Source organism: Elephas maximus, chromosome 4 (genome assembly GCF_024166365.1).
Source record: "Elephas maximus indicus isolate mEleMax1 chromosome 4, mEleMax1 primary haplotype, whole genome shotgun sequence".
NCBI classification, from domain to species: Eukaryota; Metazoa; Chordata; class Mammalia; order Proboscidea; family Elephantidae; genus Elephas; species Elephas maximus.
Window position 1 is genome coordinate 143,986,369 of NC_064822.1, and position 22,513 is coordinate 144,008,881.

Here is a 22,513-nt window from a genome sequence, read left to right on the forward strand (position 1 = left end):
AGTTTTGTTAATGTCGCCTTTGAAATATTTCTCTTTTTTTTTTCAAGTCTTACTTTTACGATCCTATTCTAATCTCTTTTACCCTCTTTCCTGAATTATTTTAACCCACTTCCACAGAGGTAGTGCTCCTGTCAGCTCTTCCCCAAGTATCCCTATATAAGATGCATCATTTAAACTCATGTATGAGTTTTTTTTTTTATACTCTTTGTTTAAAAATATTCAATAATTTGCTAATGGCTTCATTAATCCATTTGTTCATTGTTTCCACAAATATGTATTAAGTGCCTCTTCTGTGCCAGACAGCTAAGATGCCTCAAGTTTTCTGTCTTCAGGTAGTGTACAATTTAGTGGAAAAGACCAACAATGAACTTGTTGGTAGGAGGGAGAAAATAGGGGGTCATAGAAGGGAATTTTGATAAAATGATACTTAAGCAAAGTCCTAAAGAAAACGAGAGAATAAAAAATGGGGATCTCTTAGGAGATGGCATGACAGATAGAAGGAAACCAAACCAAAAAACCAAACTCAGTGCTGTTGAGTCAGTTCCGACTCATAGCGACCCTACAGGACAGAGTAGAACTGCCCCACAGAGTTTCCAAGGAGCACCTGGGGGATTTGAACTGCCGACCCTTGGGTTAGCAGCTGTAGCACTTAAGCACTATGCCACCAGGGTTTCGGATAGAAGGAAGGGCAAGTGCAAACACCTCTTAGTTGGAGTACACTTGGAGACACAGAGGGCAAGGAGCCTGATGCTGCTGGATTGGAAAAGTTATGGGGGAAAAAAGGCAAGAGATGGGTTTAGAAACATATGGGGGCTGACGGAAGTGCAGATCTGAAAGGCTATGTAGACCATTTTAGAGACTTTGGCTTTTTTCTCTGAGTGACATAGGTAATGTCTAGAGGATTTTGAGCAAAGAGTTACATAATTATTCTGATTGAGATGAAATGGACTGTTGAATGGGATTGGGAGGCAAGAAAGAAAAAAAAAATTATTAGAGGCCTTCCAAAATCACAAGGAGCCCTGGTTGTGCAGTAGTTAAGAGCTATGGTTGCTAACCAAAAGGTCGGCAGTTCAAATCCACCAGCTGCTCTTTGGAAGCCCTATGGGGAATTTCTACTCTATCCTGTACCGTAGTGATGAGTTGGAATTGACTCGACAGCAATGGGTTTGGTTTTTGGTTTCCAAAATCATGGGCATAGATGGTGGCTCGGACAGAAACGGTGTTTGGGAGAGAATGGCTAGATTTTGTTTAAATTTGTAAAATAGAACTAATAGAGTTTTCTATTTATTGGATGCGGGGTGAGATAAAGACAGATCAAAATAACTCCAAAGCGTTTAACCTAAGGAAGAAATCGGGATTTACTGAGAAGACTGTTTAAAAAGCAGGTTAGTTAGTAGTGGCTTAGGGGGCAGAGTTAATTTTGAAATGCCTATGTGTCTAAGTGGAGATGCTGAGTTGGCATGAATACATCAATGCTTCATTCACAGGATAGGACCCATTTAGTGATCTAAATTTAGGAGTGCCCAATTTGTATATGGCATTTAAACCCATGAGACTGAACGCGAACACTGATAGCTAGATCAAAAAACAGCTGTACAAATTTAAAAATTTCGAGATTAAGATGACGAGAAGAAGCACTGAGGTAAGAAGTTGAGCATGTGGAGGATTTTGCTGATGGTGGACTGTGGTTTATAGATGGTAGAGGGGTAACTTGAGGAGCTACAAAGGGCTAGGGGATGTGGTCAGTTTAGGAAATGTCTACAGCTGTATGAGAGTCTAGGAATGGGGTATCACCTGAGATTTTTTTCCTCTCATGATTTACATAAACAAGAATTTGAAGTACAAAGTGAGCAGTATTCCTGGTTGCTTAGGCAGATTGTTGGAGCTGTAAGGCTTGGGTAGGTGGTGAGGGAGTGGGTTCTGGGCACCTTGCCAGGAACACACAGAGCTTTGGATAACAGGACATTGCATAACAAGATCAAGTCCAGACTTGACAATCTGGTCACAAACTAGTTGTTCAGACACATACTAGTCACAGCAAACTTCAGTGACTTCTCGAACCAATCATCTTTGTTTTCTCTGTGCTATTGAATAGGCTCCATTTTCTGCCTGGAATGTTGTGTCCTTCTTCTCTGTCTGCTAATATTTTTATCATCGAGAGCCTGCTAAAATGTCATCTCTTCTATGTAGCCTTTCTGAACTACCTCAGAAATAATTAGATACTATTTTCGAGGTGCCATAATAGTTCACCTATCAGGAGATTTTAGGTACCCTGATTGTGGAAACCAAATACTTATTTTTTAAATTATCATCATAATATATAGCATTGGATAGGATTAAATGCACAATTGTTCTCTCCTCTCTTGCTTTCTCATCTTTTCCAATATCTTCTATATGCCATACTTCCTCCAGATCCATTCTTCCTTCCTCCTTTCTTTCCTCCCTCCTTCCCTTCCCACTTTCCTTCCTTTTGTTTTTCACTCCCTCCTTTCTTTTTCTCCCTTCCTTCCTTCTTCAGTTGAACAAATATTTATAGATTAGTTCTTTAGTTAGTTCCTAAGTCTTATTTAATGAAATAAGACAAAAACTGCTAACTCAAGAATTTTACAGGTTAATGAAGAAAAAAAAAATAGACAATTACAGCTCTTAATATTTCACTATCAGATCCTTATCTAACCCTTCTACCAACACTGATTCCAGCCAAATGTTAAGCCTATTATTTTTTAAGAAACCATACTCACTACTCACTCCCTCTCTTGCAAAAAAGTACCTGCGATCATGGCACACACACTGTGTTTGAAAGGCTTGCAACAGAGTCCTATCTTTCCTTAAAGCTTTAGTCAAGTCCCACTTTCCTGAGAACTCTTCATAGCAGCAGGGTGTGGTGATCTCTCCAGGTTGTAGTTCTTACTGTCTACTTCACTCATTGGGCACTTGGCATCTGCTATCCCGCATCCTCATTGCTTTGTCAAAGGTATGTTCTCTCTCCCCAGTCAGATTGTTTACCCACTTTGGAGCTAGGATCATGTTTGCAACCATGTAACTAGCAGAATTCTTATACATAATAGGTTTAATACATTTTTTGCTAAAACTATATCTCAATCTAGACAAACGCATAATTTTTTTAATTCCATTTATAGAAAGTGAAAGCAAGGCAAAACTGATTTTTTTTTCTTTTCAAAGTCAGTGTAGTAAGTATTCTCACTTGATTAGTGACTGAACCTAAAATGAGGAGGTCTTCCAGATTATTGATTTATAGCATCTTTATTTTGTGAAAATTAATTGAATTATACATACATACACTTTTCTGTATTTATACATGAAAATCAAAATTGTTAAAAAATATAACATTCCAGAATTATTTCTTGTCAAATTTATTTAACAACAAAATATCCATCAGTGTTATAAAAGAAAAAATGGACAAAAAAATGTAAGTTTCCAAATACCTTATCATGTAAAGATTCCTCAAGATTCTTTCTGAAAGTTTCTGATTCTTGAATTAAAACATTCTACAGAAAAAGAAGAAGTAGAAGATAAATATATGCATTTATGTCTAATCACTAAAGAATCTTCTTGGATTCCTTCCACAAGGTGTACATTTCTTGGTTTTTATAGAAACCAATTTTAAAGAAATATTTAAACATGGCACCTTAATATTTTGAGAAATACGTAACTTAAATAAGAAATGATTTCTTTTTTTTTTTTTTGGTCACCCTTGGATGGACATATAGAATAAATATTATATTTTAAGCTGTATCTGTTTGTCTCTTTTCAGGCTATTTTTTAATTAGAAATGATTAGGTTAGTTTTCAAATAAGAAAAACTGAGTAAAATGCTGAATATTAGCCAGAGGTGTTATAAATAAACAACTCAAGTTCATTCATTTTTATTAACTGAAGAGAGAAGAAATAATCAGATCATAATTTTTAAGAGTTTAATTTCTGGATTTCTATTTCAAATACAGAATTAATAATTTTTAATAATAGTCAAATTATTAGAGAAATAAAAATGAAATTGAAGCTATTCAGAACACTGTTACATGCCACAAAAACATACCAAAATAAGTTGCTGTTAATATATTACTGCTACTGAAAGCTCTGTATTTTACTTATATCCCTATAAAGCATAACTTAAAATTTTGTATTCTTTTAAAATTTGTAGAGTATAACTGAACTAAGAGTGTTGTAATTGATGTAATGGTTATGTCTTGATATTTAGAGTTGAATGTGGGAGGAATACACACCTTATGGCTTCTCAATGGGTAGATTAATCACACCAATTCAACTTTTCACTGAAACATCTTTCCCTATATGGTTTTTTTTCTATATGTAGCAGTGGAAAAAGTCTAGCTTAAGTAGTGGTTGGCATTCAGTTTAAATTTCTGGAATGATTTGTCCACCTGGATTCTAGGTCCTACATTTTTTTGCTTATGCTCTGGAATTGGCTACCAGCTCAAGTAAATCTTGCTGGTTTGGTAGCTGCCGACTATCAATGAGACATATATAATTGTGAATCAAATTTCAGACTGTAAACAGATAATTTTTTCAAAACATAGCAGCTGAAGAGTTCAAATTCCTAAACCCCTCCAGTGGGTTTTTTTTTTTTAAACCCCTCCAGTGGGATTGACACTAGTATTCAGTTTGTCATATAAATTCATTTATATTTTTACTTTTAGACCAGTCATAGAATTCAGTCACTTGACGTATTTGAACAGTTCAAAGCAAATTCCTCCATGTCCCAAACTGTTTATTTTTGTATTTTACCACTCATTCCAGTTGAAGGATAAATGAAATCTCTTCATCCCAATAGTGCACTATATCTTAATACATTTGCCTCGTATGATTCTGCTAATACACAAGCTTTATATATCACGTATTTTTATTCATTTTAAAAATTTGATCTTTTTTTTTTTTTACAGAAACCATTTATTCTAAGACTGTATCAGGCTTTTTTTTTAATATGAAAAATAAATGGATCACTTGACTTAATACAGTAATTGCAGCAGTGTATGACAAAACCATGATCCTAAGATCACTGCTAAGTGTTCATGTTATGCTACCCTCCTATCCACGTTACCTTCTCTTCCAGAGCAGCCATTCTTTCCTTTAAGTGCAGCTGTAGACGTTCGTTGGATTCTGTCAGAAGTCTGTCCACAGTATCAGATAACCTTTTATTGTGCTCTTCATTCATTTTCTCTCTTTGTCTAGCCTTACGTTCAAGCGAAAAAAAAGAAAGGAAACAATTGACACGAAAATCACTTTAACAAGCATTTGCGTTTGATTTCATATCTTTGCTAACCTCTAAATCAAATTTCATTTTATTTCTGTATATGTTACAATTTTAGAAACTTTTTTTTTTTTAAATGCACTCGGCCTATCAGAAGATTATAAATACAACCAAAAATCAAGCAAGATATTATTTTCTTTTGTGTAGAATATAAGTCCATAAACTGGTGGTGGGAGGGCTTCATATACATACTCTTTGAAGCTCTTGATTTTTTTCTTCAAGTTGACCTTCTAGATGTCTCATACGTTCTTCAATATTTCCATGTCTCTCTTCCGCCTGTAAAAAATATGAAGAATGTGCCTAAAATGTAAGATTTGGTTAACTCTTTTGTTCTGAACAAATTCAAACAAAATGTAAAGCAAGCTACTACCAACTGCAAACATAGTTTTCAAAAAATAAACTTTTTTTAAACAGGCAGCTGAACAGCATTGCTTGAAATGTGTCAGCTACAAAGGCCTGTTACATTCAAGCATCAGCAAAACACTGGAGTTATTTATGAGCAATGAAATCAGCCAAATGTAACATGCAGACTGTGCATGGTTTGAACACAAACCTGCCATTGTCCAATCTTAAGCTCCTGAAGCACTGAACTGCACAGATGGTCGATTATCAATAAATAAAAGTAACATAATTTTTATAAATGAAAAGAAAAACTTAGATGGATTCTATTTAGCAATAGAATGTAAAGTCCAGTAGGACTACCTTCCTACGTATGGAGATCATTTCTTGTAGTTTAGCTTCCATAACATATTGATAATCATCAGATGAGGTAGAAGAGGTTGGATCAGACTAACAAGTCAAGGAAAAGGAGAGGGACAAAATTGAAAAATCAGAACTAAAGACACTGACACTGAAAAGAACATAGCACAGAATGCTTAAAAGAAAAGTGTGACAGCAAATTCAATACTTCAATAGACAGAATTTTATGTGGAAAGAACTACACTGATATCTGGCGAACATGATGCAGATGATCGTTATAAATGAAAAATGGTGATATGCTAAATAAAAAGCTATCAACCTAAGGTATGGAAGGTTAGTGACAGCCGGCTGATGAATGACTACTACAGAATGAATCAAAGTAACTTTAAAAAAATCATGTAATAATTGAAATTATGGGAAACCAAACACTAGAATATGTCTCTGATAAATTGCTAAAAGTTTTGTAATTTTGTTTGTTTTAATCGTGTTACTTTAAAATTAATGAAAACAAAATGTCTCAATGTTGAGGAATTTGCTAAAGCAACGATTCAGGTGCAATAAATTTGGAACAAAGTTTAGTATAAACCCTACTCTGTAGAAATAAGAAAAAGAGCTAAGCCACAGGGTCAATTATGAGTATTTTCAAATTCAAGCAGGATTGAGTTTCCTCAGTAACAGTGACTTCTGGTCTCTGAATACATATTATGGCTGTCAGTCTAGAACCTAATTGCGTGTTCTCAGATATAGGCTTAATTTTAAATGAAAATGATTACAAGTCCTCAAATTATGAAGATGACAATAATGCTCTGAGGACAAGAAAACTTATTGGTGAACCTTCCTGAATTACCCTAAGGACCAGTCTAAAACTGCTTCTACATTGATTTGTTGCTATGGAAACAAAACAGTGCCCTAAAGTGAACAGGCAGCACAGTGCCTTTGTGAGCTAATGTTTGCCCAGTGCCAAGGTTAGTCCTGAAGGTGATTGTCCTGAAGGTGATTGTCAGGTTACCACAGGTGCAGCATGTTCAACACATGTGACATTGCTGATAGTTGAATTCTATTAGTATGTCATGTACAGATTACATAGAAAGTTACGTGAACATTTTAAACATTATTACAAGTAATTATAACAACATCAAAATGACCATATGGTATGCCTAAAATATTAATTCCAGAACACATTCTATCACATTTTATAAATTCATTCTAAAACAGTGAAATTTAATTTACACAAATACAAGCCTATATAAAAATACGCCATGCTGTACCTGAAAAGAAATAGAAACCTATTCATTCATATGCATATCTTCTATTTTATGCAACACAGTTTAACTTAATCCATGAAATACACATTTAACATTTCAAATCTGTTGTGCTTATGCAAATTATAACATTCATATTTTATAAATGACAAAATAATGAGGAAATAACAAATAACCAATTTCTCTCCCCACTTCTTCCCCAAATTTCCAAAAAGAAGCAAACATAGAAAGCTATTACAGCAAGTTACCATAAACTCTGAATGCCGTATGTGTTTCTAGAATATCATTTAAAATTTAGAGTCCAATTAAAAACACAGTAAATGTATCAAAATACTGTTGAAATTATATAACCTAAATTCATAAAGGTACCTGTAATCTCTCAAAAGTACATTTTAACTGTCAGTTAGTAGTACTAAAATTAATCAGATGACTGATTCAAGGTAGTTAAGACATGTAAATGTCAACTTCCAAAACTGTCTCTCAAAAAAATAAGTTTTCGAAAGTATTTCAAAGGTCTGTCTCTTCCCATCTTAACTATTTGAAATACATTAAATATTTCAAAAATTCACTTCAGAGGTGGAAAAAGAATTTGGTCATGTTAAAATTACTACATTATTGCTGATAACTTTTATTGGTCATAAAAATGTATGAGATACCTCACGGAATACAAGATGAATTATGTCCTTGCTGAGGGACAATGCTCTTAATTAAAGAAACAAAAAACATAATAAATCATAAGATTAGGAAACCAAAATTTTGATTAGTTAATTGTTTATATACTTGCAAAATTAAAAAAAAAATTATAGCCATTATATATATTTTTGACTTTCTCAAACCCTTAAATTAGCTTCACTGTTATAATATACATATATACAAAACAACCAACAACAGCAACCCACTGCCATCAGGTCAATTCTGACTCATAGCAACTCCATAGGGTTTCCAAGGCTGTAAATCTCTATGGAATCAGATGTCACATCTTTCTCCCATGGAGCTGCTGGTGGTTTCAAACAGCCTACCTTTCGGTTAGGAGTCAATTGCTTTAACCACTGTGTCACCAGGGAGGACTCCATAGATGATTAGATGATAGATAGATGATTAGATAGATAGATAGATGGATAGATGATAAATTAGATAGGTAGATAGATGATAGGATAGATAGATTGATATAGATAGATGATAGGATAGATAGATGATAGATAGATAGAGAGATGATAGATAGATAGAGAGATGATAGATAGATATATGTAGGTATGTAGATAGGTAGATATACACACATACATACACATTGTTAACTGCTGTTAAATCAGTCCCCAAATCATTTTGATCTTAGGGTTTTCATTGGCTGATTATGGAAATAGATTGCCAGGAATTTCTTCCTAGTCTATCCTACTCTGGAAGCTATGCTAAAACCCATTCAGCATCACAGCAATACACAAGCCTCCACTGACAGATAAGTTGTGGCTGTGCCAGAGGAGCATTGCCTGGGAATCAAGCCCAGGTCTCTCACATGAAAGGGAAGGATTCTCCCGCTGAACCACCATTGCCTTCTACGTACACATTAGAAGGTGAAGAAGAAGAAAAATGTGGCTTTAGCAATAAAAGAATAAATTCAGACATCATTTCTTAAAAATACACACTGGGATCAATTTCAACCAACAGTATTGATTTATGTTCATCTCAGCCTTGTGAGGACTATAATTTTAACAGTTGGTATAAACACAAGGGTGACATAGGAATAATCTAATTTTTGTTTGTTTGTTTTTGCTCCTTAACAGAGAATGGAGTTGATCCTGGTTTCAGTCATTAATGTGATACAGGAAAATTTCAAACAAAGAAATTTTGAGGAGAAAATAAAGGTAAAAAATGACTTGGAAAAATGTGTGGATATACTCAGAACTGGAGAAGAAATTAAAGTGTAGATGACCTAAAAAGAAGAAAAAAAAAATAGGTGGCAGATAATAAACATAGAAAAAAATTATATAGGCTAAACAATAGTCTGAGGAATTGTTAAGAATATCATTTCAAAATAGAGTGGAACTTATGTTTAAACTAAGCATATATTTTTTACTCCGGTGCATAGTCAAGAAGGTTGAGAAGTAGAAAAAGACTATCATGATCAGGAATAGTGAAATACTGAAAATAAATTTCAGTTGAAAGAAAAAGCAGCTTACAAAGACATCCTTTACAGGTCTTAGGCACACAGGACAACAAGAAGTTAAAGATCTTTGAAGCCATAAAATTTGGGAGAACAAAAGAAAGAGTGGTATACTCAAATGTAATAAAAATGTTAAAAGCAGGAGGAGGGTATTGGGGAAAAACCTCAGCATTTAAGGGGCTTTCATGATGAATTAAATATGGGGAGAAGAATCTAAAAATTATATATCTGAAATAATTCTGTTGATACAGAGCCAGTCAGAAGAGAAGGTGGTGGAGATAAGAAAAAAAGTGAATTCTAGCATTTGAAGACTCTTAAGGATACTCTGGTGGCACAGTGCTTGAGAGCTTGGCTGCTAACCAAAAGATTGGCAGTTCGAATTCACCAGGCACACCTTGAGACCCTGTGCTGCAGTTATACTCTATGAGTTGGAATTAACTCAAGGACAATGGGTTTGGTTTTTTGGTAAGAAGGATAAAACTATGTTAAAAAATGAGGACACCAAAAGGGTCCAAAGGGAATGGAATTTCTGCAATATATTAGGTAGGAGGGAAATGAGGAAATTATTTTGTTTCCATTAAAAAAACCACTGCTGTCAAGTCGAATCTGACTCACAGCAGCCACGTAGGACAGAGTAGAACTGCCCCATAGAGCTTGCAAGGAGCCCCAGGTGGACTCAAACTGCCAACCTTTTTGTTAGCAGCTGTAGCACTTAACCACTATGCCACCATGATTTTCATTGTGTATACAAGGGAATATATAGTATCAAAGTAAGAGCCCGAGAAAATAAAAAGGAGGAGGTCAAAAAAGAAGAGACAACTACTTTTGATCATTTAAAAAAAAAATTCTAAATCAAGAATTCTTAGAAATTTTTAAAGTCACATACATCTAATACTGTATTTCAAATTATGTTTCATTCTCATCTATGAAAAGTAATTTGGGGCAAGTATTTGTTGAATTTTAAATTGTGTGTCCATATTTTCTGGTGTTTTACTCAGGATAATATTGATGATTATTTTATGCTAAAGTTTTACAGAAACTATTTTTCATGTTACTCTCCCAGCTTTCCCTTTTACCTAGTGTAAATCAACAAGGTAATTCTTTGTGAAAATTCTTTATGTTCCTCTGATTAAAAACCTAAGTGTATATATATATATTAATCTACATTAAAAAAAAAAACAAATCCAGTGCCGTCGAGTCGATTCCGAATCATAGAGACCCTACAGGACAGAGAAGAACTGCCCCGTAGAGTTTCCAAGGAGTGCCTGGCAGATTTGAACTGCTGACCCTTTGGCTAGCAGCCGTAGCACTTAACCACTACACCACCAGGGTTTCCTAATCCACATTATACTACGTTAAAACATGTTTATAAGCAAAAAGATAATACTACTTATATGTTTATCTATTTTTATATAATTTAAGGAATACATACCCATAACCCCCTTTGGCAATTTTGAAAATGTATTATTTTTTTTTAAGAAATAATACATTTTCAAAATTGCCAAAGGGGGTTATGGGTATGACCTATGACTATGAAAGGATCCAAATTGAAATTTTACTCAAATCAGACTAATGTTTTATTCAACTAGTTAGTCCAACACTCTACAGACAAGCAACTATCCCATACTTTCCAGCACTACCCATTAATATGTCTCAAATACTTGGGACATGTTGTCAGGAGGGATCAGTCCCTGGAGAAGGACACCATGCTTGGTAGAGTATCATCAAAAAAGGCCGACCCTCAAAGAGATGGTGTGACACAGTGGCCGCAACAATGGGCTCAAACAGAGCAATGATTGTGAGGATGGTGCAGGACCAGAAAGTGTTTCATTCTGTTGTACACGGAGTCGCTATGAGTCAAAACTGACTTCACAGCACCTAACAACAACAACACCCATTAATAAAATGAGCAGAATAATTGGAAAATTTTATAAAATAGTCTGTCTCATTAAAACGATTGCCCACAAAGCCTGATTATGGGGACCATGTTTTGAATTAGATAGGAAAAAGAGGGGCAAGTTATTTAAGGTAACTTAGGCTGTGCCTACAAATTATTTAAAAATGTTGGTTGAGCCTTAATCAGTGAAATAAACTGGGCAGAACAGTGAATTATAATCATGTAAATAAAATAATCATTCAACTGCCTCAATATGTCTTTTTTTCTAGTGTTGCTGTCTTATATAAAAATAGATTTGGACTCACAAATCAAGTATTTTTAATTTTTAATATACTTAACATTTAAATTTAAAAGGAGTCATACTATAAATATACTAGATAAAATGGGAATAATGAGTAATTTGCAAGATTCACAATGTGTATTTAAGGTCGTACACATTCAAACAAGACTGAATCAAAGGAAAATATGATATGTCAGAAATCTATGAAAGAGAACAATGCTCCTATCACTAATAACTTTATGACATATTAATTAAAATATTGCACCTTTTATATATGAAGAATATGTTACTATGCTACCATCCTGGCACTTTCAAAACCTTCTCTAGTAATGGTGATGGATTTGTTCTGATTCGCACACATGCCCACTGCCATCTGATGCGCTAAACTTTAAGATTCTAATTGTTAAATGTGGTTTGTGGCTACCGAAAGATTCACATTGTAAGCTCACCCTCATCGGGCTAACGTTTTATTCAACTAGTTACTCCAACGCCCTACAGAAAACCAACTATTCCAATATTTTCTAATCTTGCTCTATTTTGTCAAATCTTCTTGTTTTTACCACTTGATTAACTCCTCTATTTTAACCAACAGGGGGATCAGTTACTGTTCCTCATTAATTATGTACTTTTTCAGTGAAGCAGGTATTGGGTGTCATCTTTTTCACTGCTGTATCAGTTGTTTTAGGTAATCCCTCGGGCAAGAATTTTTAACGTGTAGTTCGCATACCCCTATTACACACTTATAGCTGTGCCCTGGTAAACTTGGTAAATATTAATACTTGTGTGAACGACTAAAATGTGTGTATATTTTTGAATTGATATTAAAAGTCAAACATGTTTTAAGTGACAAATTATGGACTTTGAAGCTAGCAACATTCATATGCACTTTGAAGCAATGCCATTACCATTCATCTGTAAAAAATGAGGTAAAAATAGTCGTTTAAAACAATATAATCAGTGTGAAATACTAAAATATGCAGATAATTGTTAGAATCTATTCACCATAACATGGCATATAATTTTGAACATTCTTCAGGGTGTTATTGATTTAATTGGCTCAGAAGAAATTGCTTCTAGGTAAACGACTTTATATTTAATGGCTTTAGACTTTAGACTACAACTCTGACTTCCAACTTCTCACAAGTTTCATCATACTATAGGTAGAAAGGAATCAATGGCTTATATTTCCTATATTTATAATGCCAAATAACTTTAGCCTATTAAATGATTATGCTTCATGTATGCAGATATTAAAATTATCATTGTAAATTTAACTTTCATGATTATTTTGTAATATTACCATAAAAAAACTATGATAACTACATTAAATTCTGTTAGTTCTTGTTAATGTTTAAATAGGCAAGAGGATCAGTACTTTCTTTTGTCTGTTATTCATAATAGCACAATGAAATATTTGTAATAAGAAAAATTCATCTAAATAACAGTCAGATAAAGGTAATAAAGATTAAATAAACTTAAATTCATAGAGTCTAAAGGAAATATTTTAGATTCTGTCTTATCCTTGTGCCATTTCTTTCTACAAGTGTATCTAGGGTGATCAATTATTTTATTGCAGTACCTTCGTCAGAGCTGCAATTCTCTGAGCCAGTTCAGCCTCGACTTCAGGTAAGGTTTCAGCCTTTCTCATAGTCTGCTGCAACTTTTGCTCAGCCAGCTCAAGGCGCTCTTGTAACTGTCTATTCTTCTCTTCCATCTGAAAAGGAATGGTAAAATAGACATTTAAAGGGTCAAAGTTAGGAGAGCAAACAACAGATACCAGGGGCTTTAGGCTTCAGTGAGTTTTTTTAATTTAAAACCAGCTATTACCACACCTAAATGTGCAAAGTGCTCATTGTCCTCATACTTTCATATATTACTTATCTTTATTTCTTAAAGGAATTCAGCACAGTCAACAAAATAGAAGAACTCTTACCAGTTGCAGCAAAAAGAACATAAATGACTGATGAGCATAAACTTGAATTAACGGAACGCTGCTCAATACTAAGACTTCAGATGTACTATGATAGTAAATTATTGAAATCCATAGTATTAGTCCAGTGGGGAACGGGAATATAGTATAATGGCTATGAGTTCAGGCTTTAGAGATAGCATTAGCAATTTTTTTCTATAAACGGCTAGATAATTAACACATTAGACTTTGTGTGCCATATGGTCTGTGTTCCAGCTGTTCAGCTCTGCTGCTGCAGTGCAAAAGCAGTCATAGACAATGAGTAAATGAATGAGAGTGGCTTTGTTACAACAAAAGTTTATTTACAAAAACAGGCAGCTAAGCAGACTTGGTCTGTGAGTCATGGTTTGCTGACCCCTGCCCTAGAGCCAGAAATCCTGGTAGCATAGTGGTTAAGTGCTACTGCTGCTAACCAAGAGGTCAGCAGTTCAAATCCACCAGGTGCTCCTTGGAAACTCTATGGAGCAGTCTGTCCTATAGGGTCGCTATAAGTCAGAATCAACTCGACAGCAGTGGGTAAGGGTGAGGTAAGGCCCTAGAGCGAAATAGATTTAGGCTTCCATTATTGGCTCTGTCATTTTCCAGCCGTGTGACCACAGGAAAGTGTTAACATATTTGAACCTAGTTTCCTCAGTATAATAATTATGCCTGCTTCATAGGAATTGTTTAGAATTAAGTGAGGCAATACACATAAACTCCTTATAATTACTGGTATACGTCTAGAATCAAAATAAATAATAGCCATTAATTTTGTTATTATTAAGACAGTATTTAGTCTTTATTTTCCTAGAAAGCAAATTTCATACTGATAATTACATCTATTTAGTCAGTTCCATTTTAAATTTTTAAAAATGACCAAATGCCAAAAAATGCACACCCGCCCTGTTTTATTTACTCTGTGTTTCATGAGAATAGTGAGAGCACACACATAGGCCAGAAAAAATCAAGACAGAGATACTGAACCTGCCGTAGGATGGCCTCTTTATTTGCCAACTCATTTTCCAGTTTATCGTTCATGTCATGTATGGAGGTAGATTCCCTCTGAGCACTGAGGTAACGCTTCTCAAGGGTAGTGATTCTCTCTTCCATATCTTCCTTCTGTGCCATGGCCTGTGATTAAAATAACCAAGAAATAAATAAAAATCCAGATCAGATATTCAGACAGTTTAACGTATTGTCTTTTTATTTAAATAAAATAGTAAGATATGAAAGTTACTGCTTTCTTTGAAGTAAATATTCACTCCTTTTTTTCATGTAATACATGCAAGATTTCATATGAGTTTCTCCAACACATACGTCATAATTCTTCTTATATCTTGGGTTAACCAAAAGCATTTTGCTCTCTGAAAATGCAATGGAGTACATTTTGAAACTCTATAATAATATATAATTATTATATAATTATATATAATTAGTTCATCAGGCAGTACAGATAGGTACAATTATGGGTAGAGTTATAAACCACAAACTTGGTAAAATGGTAGCTGTAGGTCCAAATTGTAAGGAAATCTTCAAATAAGAAATAACAAATACCATCATTATTCTCATTTTCACACAAAAGAAGAGCAACCGAAAGATGCTCTTTTGGTATCACTAAAAGATACCAAAATACAGTAATTATATATATACGTACACACACACATATATATATACACACACAAATTCACTGAACATACAACTATGGTGAAAAATCAACTATTTGTGCAAATAGAGTAAAATCATGGCATAGGTAATATTTTAAACAATGACTAATGCATTGCATCACTAATCATATGGAGACAATTTTACCTTCTTAACAGCTTTGATGATTATTTATTGGTAGATTTTTTATATAACCTACTTTGTGAAGAAAATGTTCAGATAACTCAGCTCCAGAAGTGAGCCTCATAGGCCTGGTGTGAATTCCTGAGAATGTGGGAAGCTCCTTGGAATGAAGAGTCCTGAATTTAGGGAGTAGTGGAGCCCTGGTGGTACAGTGGTTAAGAGCGACAGTTGATAACCGAAAGGGCAGCAGTTCAAATCTACCAGCTGCTCCTTGGAAACCCTATGGGGGAGTTTTATTCTGTCCTATAGGGCTGTTATGGATCAGAATTGACTCGATGGCAATGAATTTGGTTTTGGTTTGGTCTTTTTCATATATTAATATCCATATTCCTTTGATTCTACTTGTTCCTAGCTCTACTTGTTCCTTTATCACTCTCCTCCAGGCTCCAAAGCTAGTACTGCCATAAATACAGGGGAAAAAAAAAAAAAACCTCTTGATTTTCTACAAAAAAAAAAAATAGAAGCCCTTAAATGGGCAGTCCTTCAACTTCCTAACCTTCTCATAATCTGGAAAAGTAGCTAGCTGTATGCAAACAGCTAACTTCCAGTTTTTAGTTTAGAATAAGCGCTCCATCTTCTCTCAAAGGTTAATCATTAAAGGTCCTTTTTCTTATTTAGGAGTCTTGATCACTTTTTTTACCCTGTATTTCCAAAGTGACAGTAGAGGTAAATTTGATGACAGCCGTTAAAACAGTGAAATAGGCTTAAAGAGAAACCAGTACAAATTGGAGGGGGAGGACAGAGGGGTAATTCAAAGAAAATAAAAACAAGAATAATAAGTTATGTTTCATTTTGACCACTGACCATATGAATTGAAAGGGTAAAATGATCGGGGAGGTTGGAAAGATTTACCATAGCTTTAAAAAATAAAAATAAATAAAACCCTGGAAAAACAGAAAGTGGTACAATAAAAGGAAACTACTTTTTTTTTTTTACCATAGTAAACTACCACTTTGATTATCTGTGGAAAATATTTATATAGTCATAATAATAGAAACACTGAATTTGATTGACTATACATTTTGAGATAATTGTAGTGGAAGGAGGAAACCCTGTGGCATAGTGGTTAATTGTTACAGTTGTTAACCAAAAGGTAGGCAGTCCAAATCCACCAGGTGCTCTTTGAAAACTCTGTGGGGCAGTTCTACTCTGTCCTATAGGGTCACTATGAGTTGGAATCAAATCGATGACAACAGGTTTGGTTTTTGGTTTTATAGTGGAAGGACGGATGGCAGGGAAAGGAAAGAAATAAGAGATAAAATTCTCACCCAATATAACAGCAAAACATAAATTTAAGTAAGAAAGAAAATATCAAAAATAATAGTCAACCAAAAAAGAAGTTGCCATCAAGTTGATTCAATGACTGCAATGTTTTGGAAGTGGATCACCAAGCCTTTCTTCTGAGGTGTCTCTGGGGGGATTTGAACTGCCAAGCCAGGTACTCTGGAAGTAATAGCTAAAATGGTGGAAAGTAAGTATCTCAGGGAAATGGGAAAGAAACTCAATGTAAGAGGTAGGCAAGGATTTTGTTTTTGTGTGTGTGTGTTGAGATTTGTACCATCTTGACATTTCTTGACTTTAAAAATTATATGTATAAGCGTTCCTTGGAAACTCTATGGGGCAGGTCTACTCTGTCCTATAGGGTTGCTATGAGTCAGAATTGACTCGACGGCACTGGGTTTGGTACGGCAACAGGTTTTATATATACAAAGAAAACTCTGGTGGCGTAGTGGTTAAGTGCTACAGCTGTTAACCAAAAGGTTGGCAGTTCAAATCTGCCAGGCACTCTTTGGGAACTCTATAGGGCAGTTCTACTCTATCCTATAGGGTCGCCATGAGTCGCAATCGACTTGACGGCAGTGAGTTTGGTTTTTGGTTTTATACATACAAAAATTAATTAAAAAGTAATATATCCAGGATGAATCATCATATTATCCCTAGTCACCATAAACCAAAAAACCAAACCTGTTGCTTTCAAGCCAATTCCAACTCATAGCACGTCCACCCACAAATCAACTCTCCCTTTTGCATTACTTGATTCGGGAATGCCACCACTTTCTACAGAAATCTACGATCATCCTTGAAAACTCCTTCACTCTTACTCTCACTTAATGGCCTAACCCATTATCTCGCTGTTGGTCTTTTCTCTTACTTATTTATTTCCCATCCTGATGCCCAAGAAATAATTTTAAATGTCAGTGTGGCTTTGTAGTCACGGTCTTGTAACTCCCACCCAAGTGATTGGGTGGGACTGTGCAAATAAGGCAACTGTGACCCATCAAGGGGATTGGTCAGCTTTGCCTTAAAAGACAGCTAATTCCAGAGCAAAGACAGGACCCCCACCACCAAGGAACAGACAGCACTTTCTTGAATCCCTGCTCTGAGAAGCTCCCGGACCAGAGACCACGACAGAGAGAAAGTTGTAACCCTGAAGACGGTGGGAAGCCGTGGCAGGAGAGACCAGCAGGAAAACATGCAGTGGGCTTTCTGGCCCACGGTCGAGAAAGCTGAGTGTTTGAGGTGTCTCTGGGGACTTATTGGCAGGAGCTAAAAGAGCTTTGTAACTTTGTAACACTTTCCTGAGGAAGACAGAGGCCTAGGGTCAGGCAGGGATGTGCCTGCAAACAGATGAAAAGAGGCTGTCCTGGTGGAAGAACTGTATACTGCGTGTACCTGAGCCTGAACTGTTACCTGTTACTCCTCTAATAAACCCCATAATCGTGAGTATTGCCTGTGAGTTCTGTGTGACCTTTGCAATGAATTTCAAACCCAGCAGAGAAGTAGAGAGTGCCATGGGAGGGATGGTTGGTGTCGGAATGGGTAAAGATCGCAGAGATAGGAGGTATGTCTGGCCTCTGCCTCATAAGAATCCACCTTGGGCTGTTGATCGTGATTCTCCTACCCTCTAGTGAAGTTAGAGGAGGTCAGACACCACTGCCATGCCATTTTTACATGGTCTAATGATGTTGCTTCTTGGCTTAAATGTTTTTATTTCTTTGCCTTCATCCTCAGGGTAAAATGTGAACTGCAAATAAGGAGCTTCGTGGCCTGATGTTCCTCTACCTCTGTGACTTCATTTCCACCTAGAATGTCTTCTTTGTTTGGCTCAGTCCTAATGATTTTCAAGGCTTAATTCCAACTACTTGGTTGATGGGGTTAATAGTAACATTCAAGTATATGAAACTTAATTAATCCATCCAGGTGGCAACAGGTAGCTAGTCTAATTTTTTTTCAATATTATGTACACAGCCCTACATTTAAGGCATACCAGTAAATACTTATTTTAAATTTTAACCTTTATAATTTTTAGGTGAATGAGAGTAGAGTTTTTATGCAAAATTTTGTAATATGAAGTCAATTTTGTGGCTCAAAGAGAAAATTCTGAATCTAGTCTGCATACAAAACTTCTTACTAAATTCAGTAAAATGCATAAACATGTTTCTTAAGAACATGAGCTTTGACTTCTGGTTAAGATGATGATTTAGACAGACACACCATAATGACCTCCTACAACAAACTTTTGAGAAACTAAGTACATGGAGAGTCATGGATCTGTGACCTGCCTGCTGGCCTAGCAGCAAGCATCATCCCTGAGTGAGAAGCCATGAAGGTAACTTCATAGAAAACACAGCTGGAGGCAGAGACACTGTGTAAACAAACCTGAAAAGAAATTAGGGGCCACACTAACTGATTGTGACAACTCGGAGGGACTGTACTACACCTCAAGTGCTACAGAGGGATCCTACCCACCTAACACCTGGTACCTCACATCAGTGAAGAGACCTGCTCTTGCACTTCCACACAATCCTCTAAGGGAAGACATACACACCTAATGACACAGGACTACCATGTGTGTGCAACCCACCATACTCATCAGTGAGAGGAAATCACACCCAACCAAGCAGCAGCATCAGAGTCATACATAGAACAATAACACCAAACAACAACTGAAATAAAAAAAAAGGAAGAGAAGCAATCTAAAGAGAAAGGGAAGAAGGTAGGCTTTTGGTATATCGAAATAAACAAAAAGAAAACAATGAAAAACAAACATACAATAAAAATATGTAAATAAATAAAATAAAACCTTAATTTTGCAAAGACTGCACTCAATTACGCATCATAGGAAGAGATAAGAAAAAATGGCTCAAAAAAATGAACAAAATAAAGGGACAGAAAATGTCTATGAGGGAGAACAGATAATGGTGCTACCTGAAGATTTCAAGAGACAAGTATTAAGTCTCCTCAAAAAGGCCAAGGAAAACAGTCTAGAAGAATTCAGGAAAACAATACAAGAACAAAAAGACAAATTCAATGAAGAAATAGAATCCTTAAAAACAAAAACTAGAAATTCAGAAGCTTAATAATAAGAGAAATGACTTAACAGAATGACATAGAAGTAGAATTGAAATAATGGAAGGAAGACTCAGAAAAATAGAGGACAAAATCTTTGGTATTACTCTGTATGAGGAACAAACAGAACAAAAGATTGAAGAAAAATGAAGAAAGCCTATGGGTTATTTGGGATACCATCAAGAAGAATAATACACAGATATTAGAAGTTCCAGAAGAGGAAAAGAAAAAAGGTAAAGAGAGGATTTGTGAAGAAATAATGGCAGAAAATTTCTGAAATATTATGAGAAATGAAAAGATTTTAACCCAAGAATCTCAACCACAGCCTTCCATATGGATTACATCTCAAATAAAGAAAGCAAAAATCCTCACAGGTGAACCAATAAGCAACATCATGATAAACAGTGAAAAGACTGAAGTTGTCAAGGGTTTCATTTTACTTGGTTCCACGGTCAACACTCATGGAAGCAGCAGTCAAGAAATCAAAAGACATGTTGCATTGGTCAAATCTGCTGCAAAAGACCTCTTTAAAGTGTTGAAAAGCAAAGACGACACCTTGAAGACTAAGGTGTGCCTGATCCAAACATGGTATTTTCAATTGCATCATATGCATGAGAAGGCTGGACAATGAATAAGGAAGACCAAAGAAGAATTGACACCTCTGAATTGTGGTGTTGGCGAAGAATATTGAATATACCATGGACTGCCAAAAGGACAAGCAAATCTGTCTTGGAAGAAGTACAATCAGAATGTTCCTTAAAAGCAAGGATGGTGAGACTACATCTCACAGACTTTGGACATGTTGTCAAAAGGGATCAGTCCCTGGAGAAAGGCATCATGCTTGGTAGAGAGTTAGCAAAAAAGAAGAAGAGCCTCAATGAGATGGATTGACACAGTGGCTGCAACAATAGGCTTAAGCACAACAACAATTGTGAGGATAGTACAGGACGGGGCAGTGTTTTGTCCTGTTGTACATAGGGTTGCTATGAGTCGGAACCAACAACAGCAATGTAACAAACAGACCAGACCTACAATAAATATTAAAGGGAGTTGCCTTAGTGATCTAATGTTGCTTTAACAGAAATACCACAAGTGGATGCCTTTAACAAAGAGAAGTTTACTCTCTTACAGTCTGCCAGGAATTTAGGGTGTGGCTCCAGGGGAAAGTCCTCTCTATCCATCCGCTCTGGAGGAAGGTCCTTGTCATCAGTCTTCTCTTGGTCTGGGAGCATCCCAGCATAGGAACCTCAGGTCCAAAGGATGCCCTCTACTCCCTGAACTGCCCTCCTGGTGGTATGAGATCCCCATGTCTATCTGTTTGCTTCTCTCCTCCATGTCTCAAAAGAGACTGGCTTAAGACACTATCCCATCTTGTAGATCTCATCAATATAACAGCTGCTAATTCATTAATATCATGTGGTAGCATTTACAACACATAGAAAAATCTCATCAAATGACAAAATGGTGGACAACCACACAATATTGGGAATTATGGCCTAACCAAGTTGACACACATTTTTGGAGGACACAGTTCAATCTATAACAGGAGTCTTTCAGAAAGAAAAACAATATCAGACAACAGCCTGAGGTGAAGAAGCATGATAGTCACCTGAATACACATATTCATAAAATAAACTTAAAAATAGATTACAGGAATTTGAGATACAAAGATGTAATTGGCAGTGACATCAAAACAAAAGGGGGAATGAACAGCGTAGATATAAAATTTTCATATGTTGAGGAAGTGAAGGTAGTTTCAAGTTATAACAGACTGTTCTAAATGTTGAATGTTAAATGTAAACCTCATGTTAACTACAAAGAAAATTAATAAATATATTCACCAAAAAAGAATAAAAACAAAAAGACTCAGTAAACACAAAAACAACAATAAAGGAAAAAATCCATATACGAAAGTATATCAGCACAGAAAGTGAAGAACAAAGAATTCATTAAAACCCAGTGCCAGCGAGTAGATTCTGACTCATAAATCCATTAGCACCACAAAAAACAAGTGTAACAAAACGGCTGTAGTAAATTTTTCCCTATTGATAATTACAATGAATGCAAATGGATTAAATGCTCCAGTCAAGAGACGGAAAGTGGCAGAATGGATAAGAAACCATGATGCATCCATATATTGTCTACAAAACACACTTTAGGCACAAAGACATAATCCAGTAAAAAAAAAAAAAAAAAGACATAAATACGGTAAAAATCAAAGGATGGAAAAAAGATATCAAGCAAACAGTAACCAAAAGAGAACAGGAATTGGTAATATTAATACCTGACAAAATAGACTTTAAAATCCATTATTAATGACTAAGAAGGACATTATATAATGATAAGAGCATCAATTAAATAAGAAGACATAACAGTTACAAATATTTAGGTGCCCCAAATTTCATAAAGCAAATTCTTAAAGAGAAAAATAGACATATATACAATAATAAAAGTAGACTTTAATACACCACATTTAATGATGGATAGAACAACTAGAAAGGAAATCAATTAAGAAATAGAAGCCCTGAAAAACACTACTAACAAACTGTACCTAACAGATATTTATAGAATACAACACCCAACAGCATCATGATATGCATTCTGACACATTCTCCAGAACAGTCCACACTTTACTCCACAAAGCAAACCTCAATAAATTTAAAAATACTAAAATCATACAAAGCATCTTCTTTGACCATAGAAGTATGAAGCTAGAAATCAATAAAAGGAAGAATATGAAAAAAAAAAAAAAAACCTAAATAACACAATACTAAAAAACTATTGGGTC

General features: G+C 35.3%; 1 protein-coding gene across 1 annotated transcript in view; it reads right to left on the minus strand.

Moving 5' to 3' along the window:
- The window catches only part of PPFIA2 (PTPRF interacting protein alpha 2), a 556,115-nt gene that overhangs the window by 97,334 nt on the left and 436,268 nt on the right, over positions 1 to 22,513 (minus strand). The window contains exons 10-14 of the mRNA XM_049883963.1: positions 14,515 to 14,661; positions 13,162 to 13,296; positions 5,479 to 5,562; positions 5,077 to 5,208; positions 3,447 to 3,509 (exon numbers count right to left, since the gene is read on the minus strand). Of these exons, the coding sequence (XP_049739920.1) occupies positions 3,447 to 3,509; positions 5,077 to 5,208; positions 5,479 to 5,562; positions 13,162 to 13,296; positions 14,515 to 14,661 (561 nt within the window). The remainder of the gene's footprint in view (positions 1 to 3,446; positions 3,510 to 5,076; positions 5,209 to 5,478; positions 5,563 to 13,161; positions 13,297 to 14,514; positions 14,662 to 22,513) is intronic.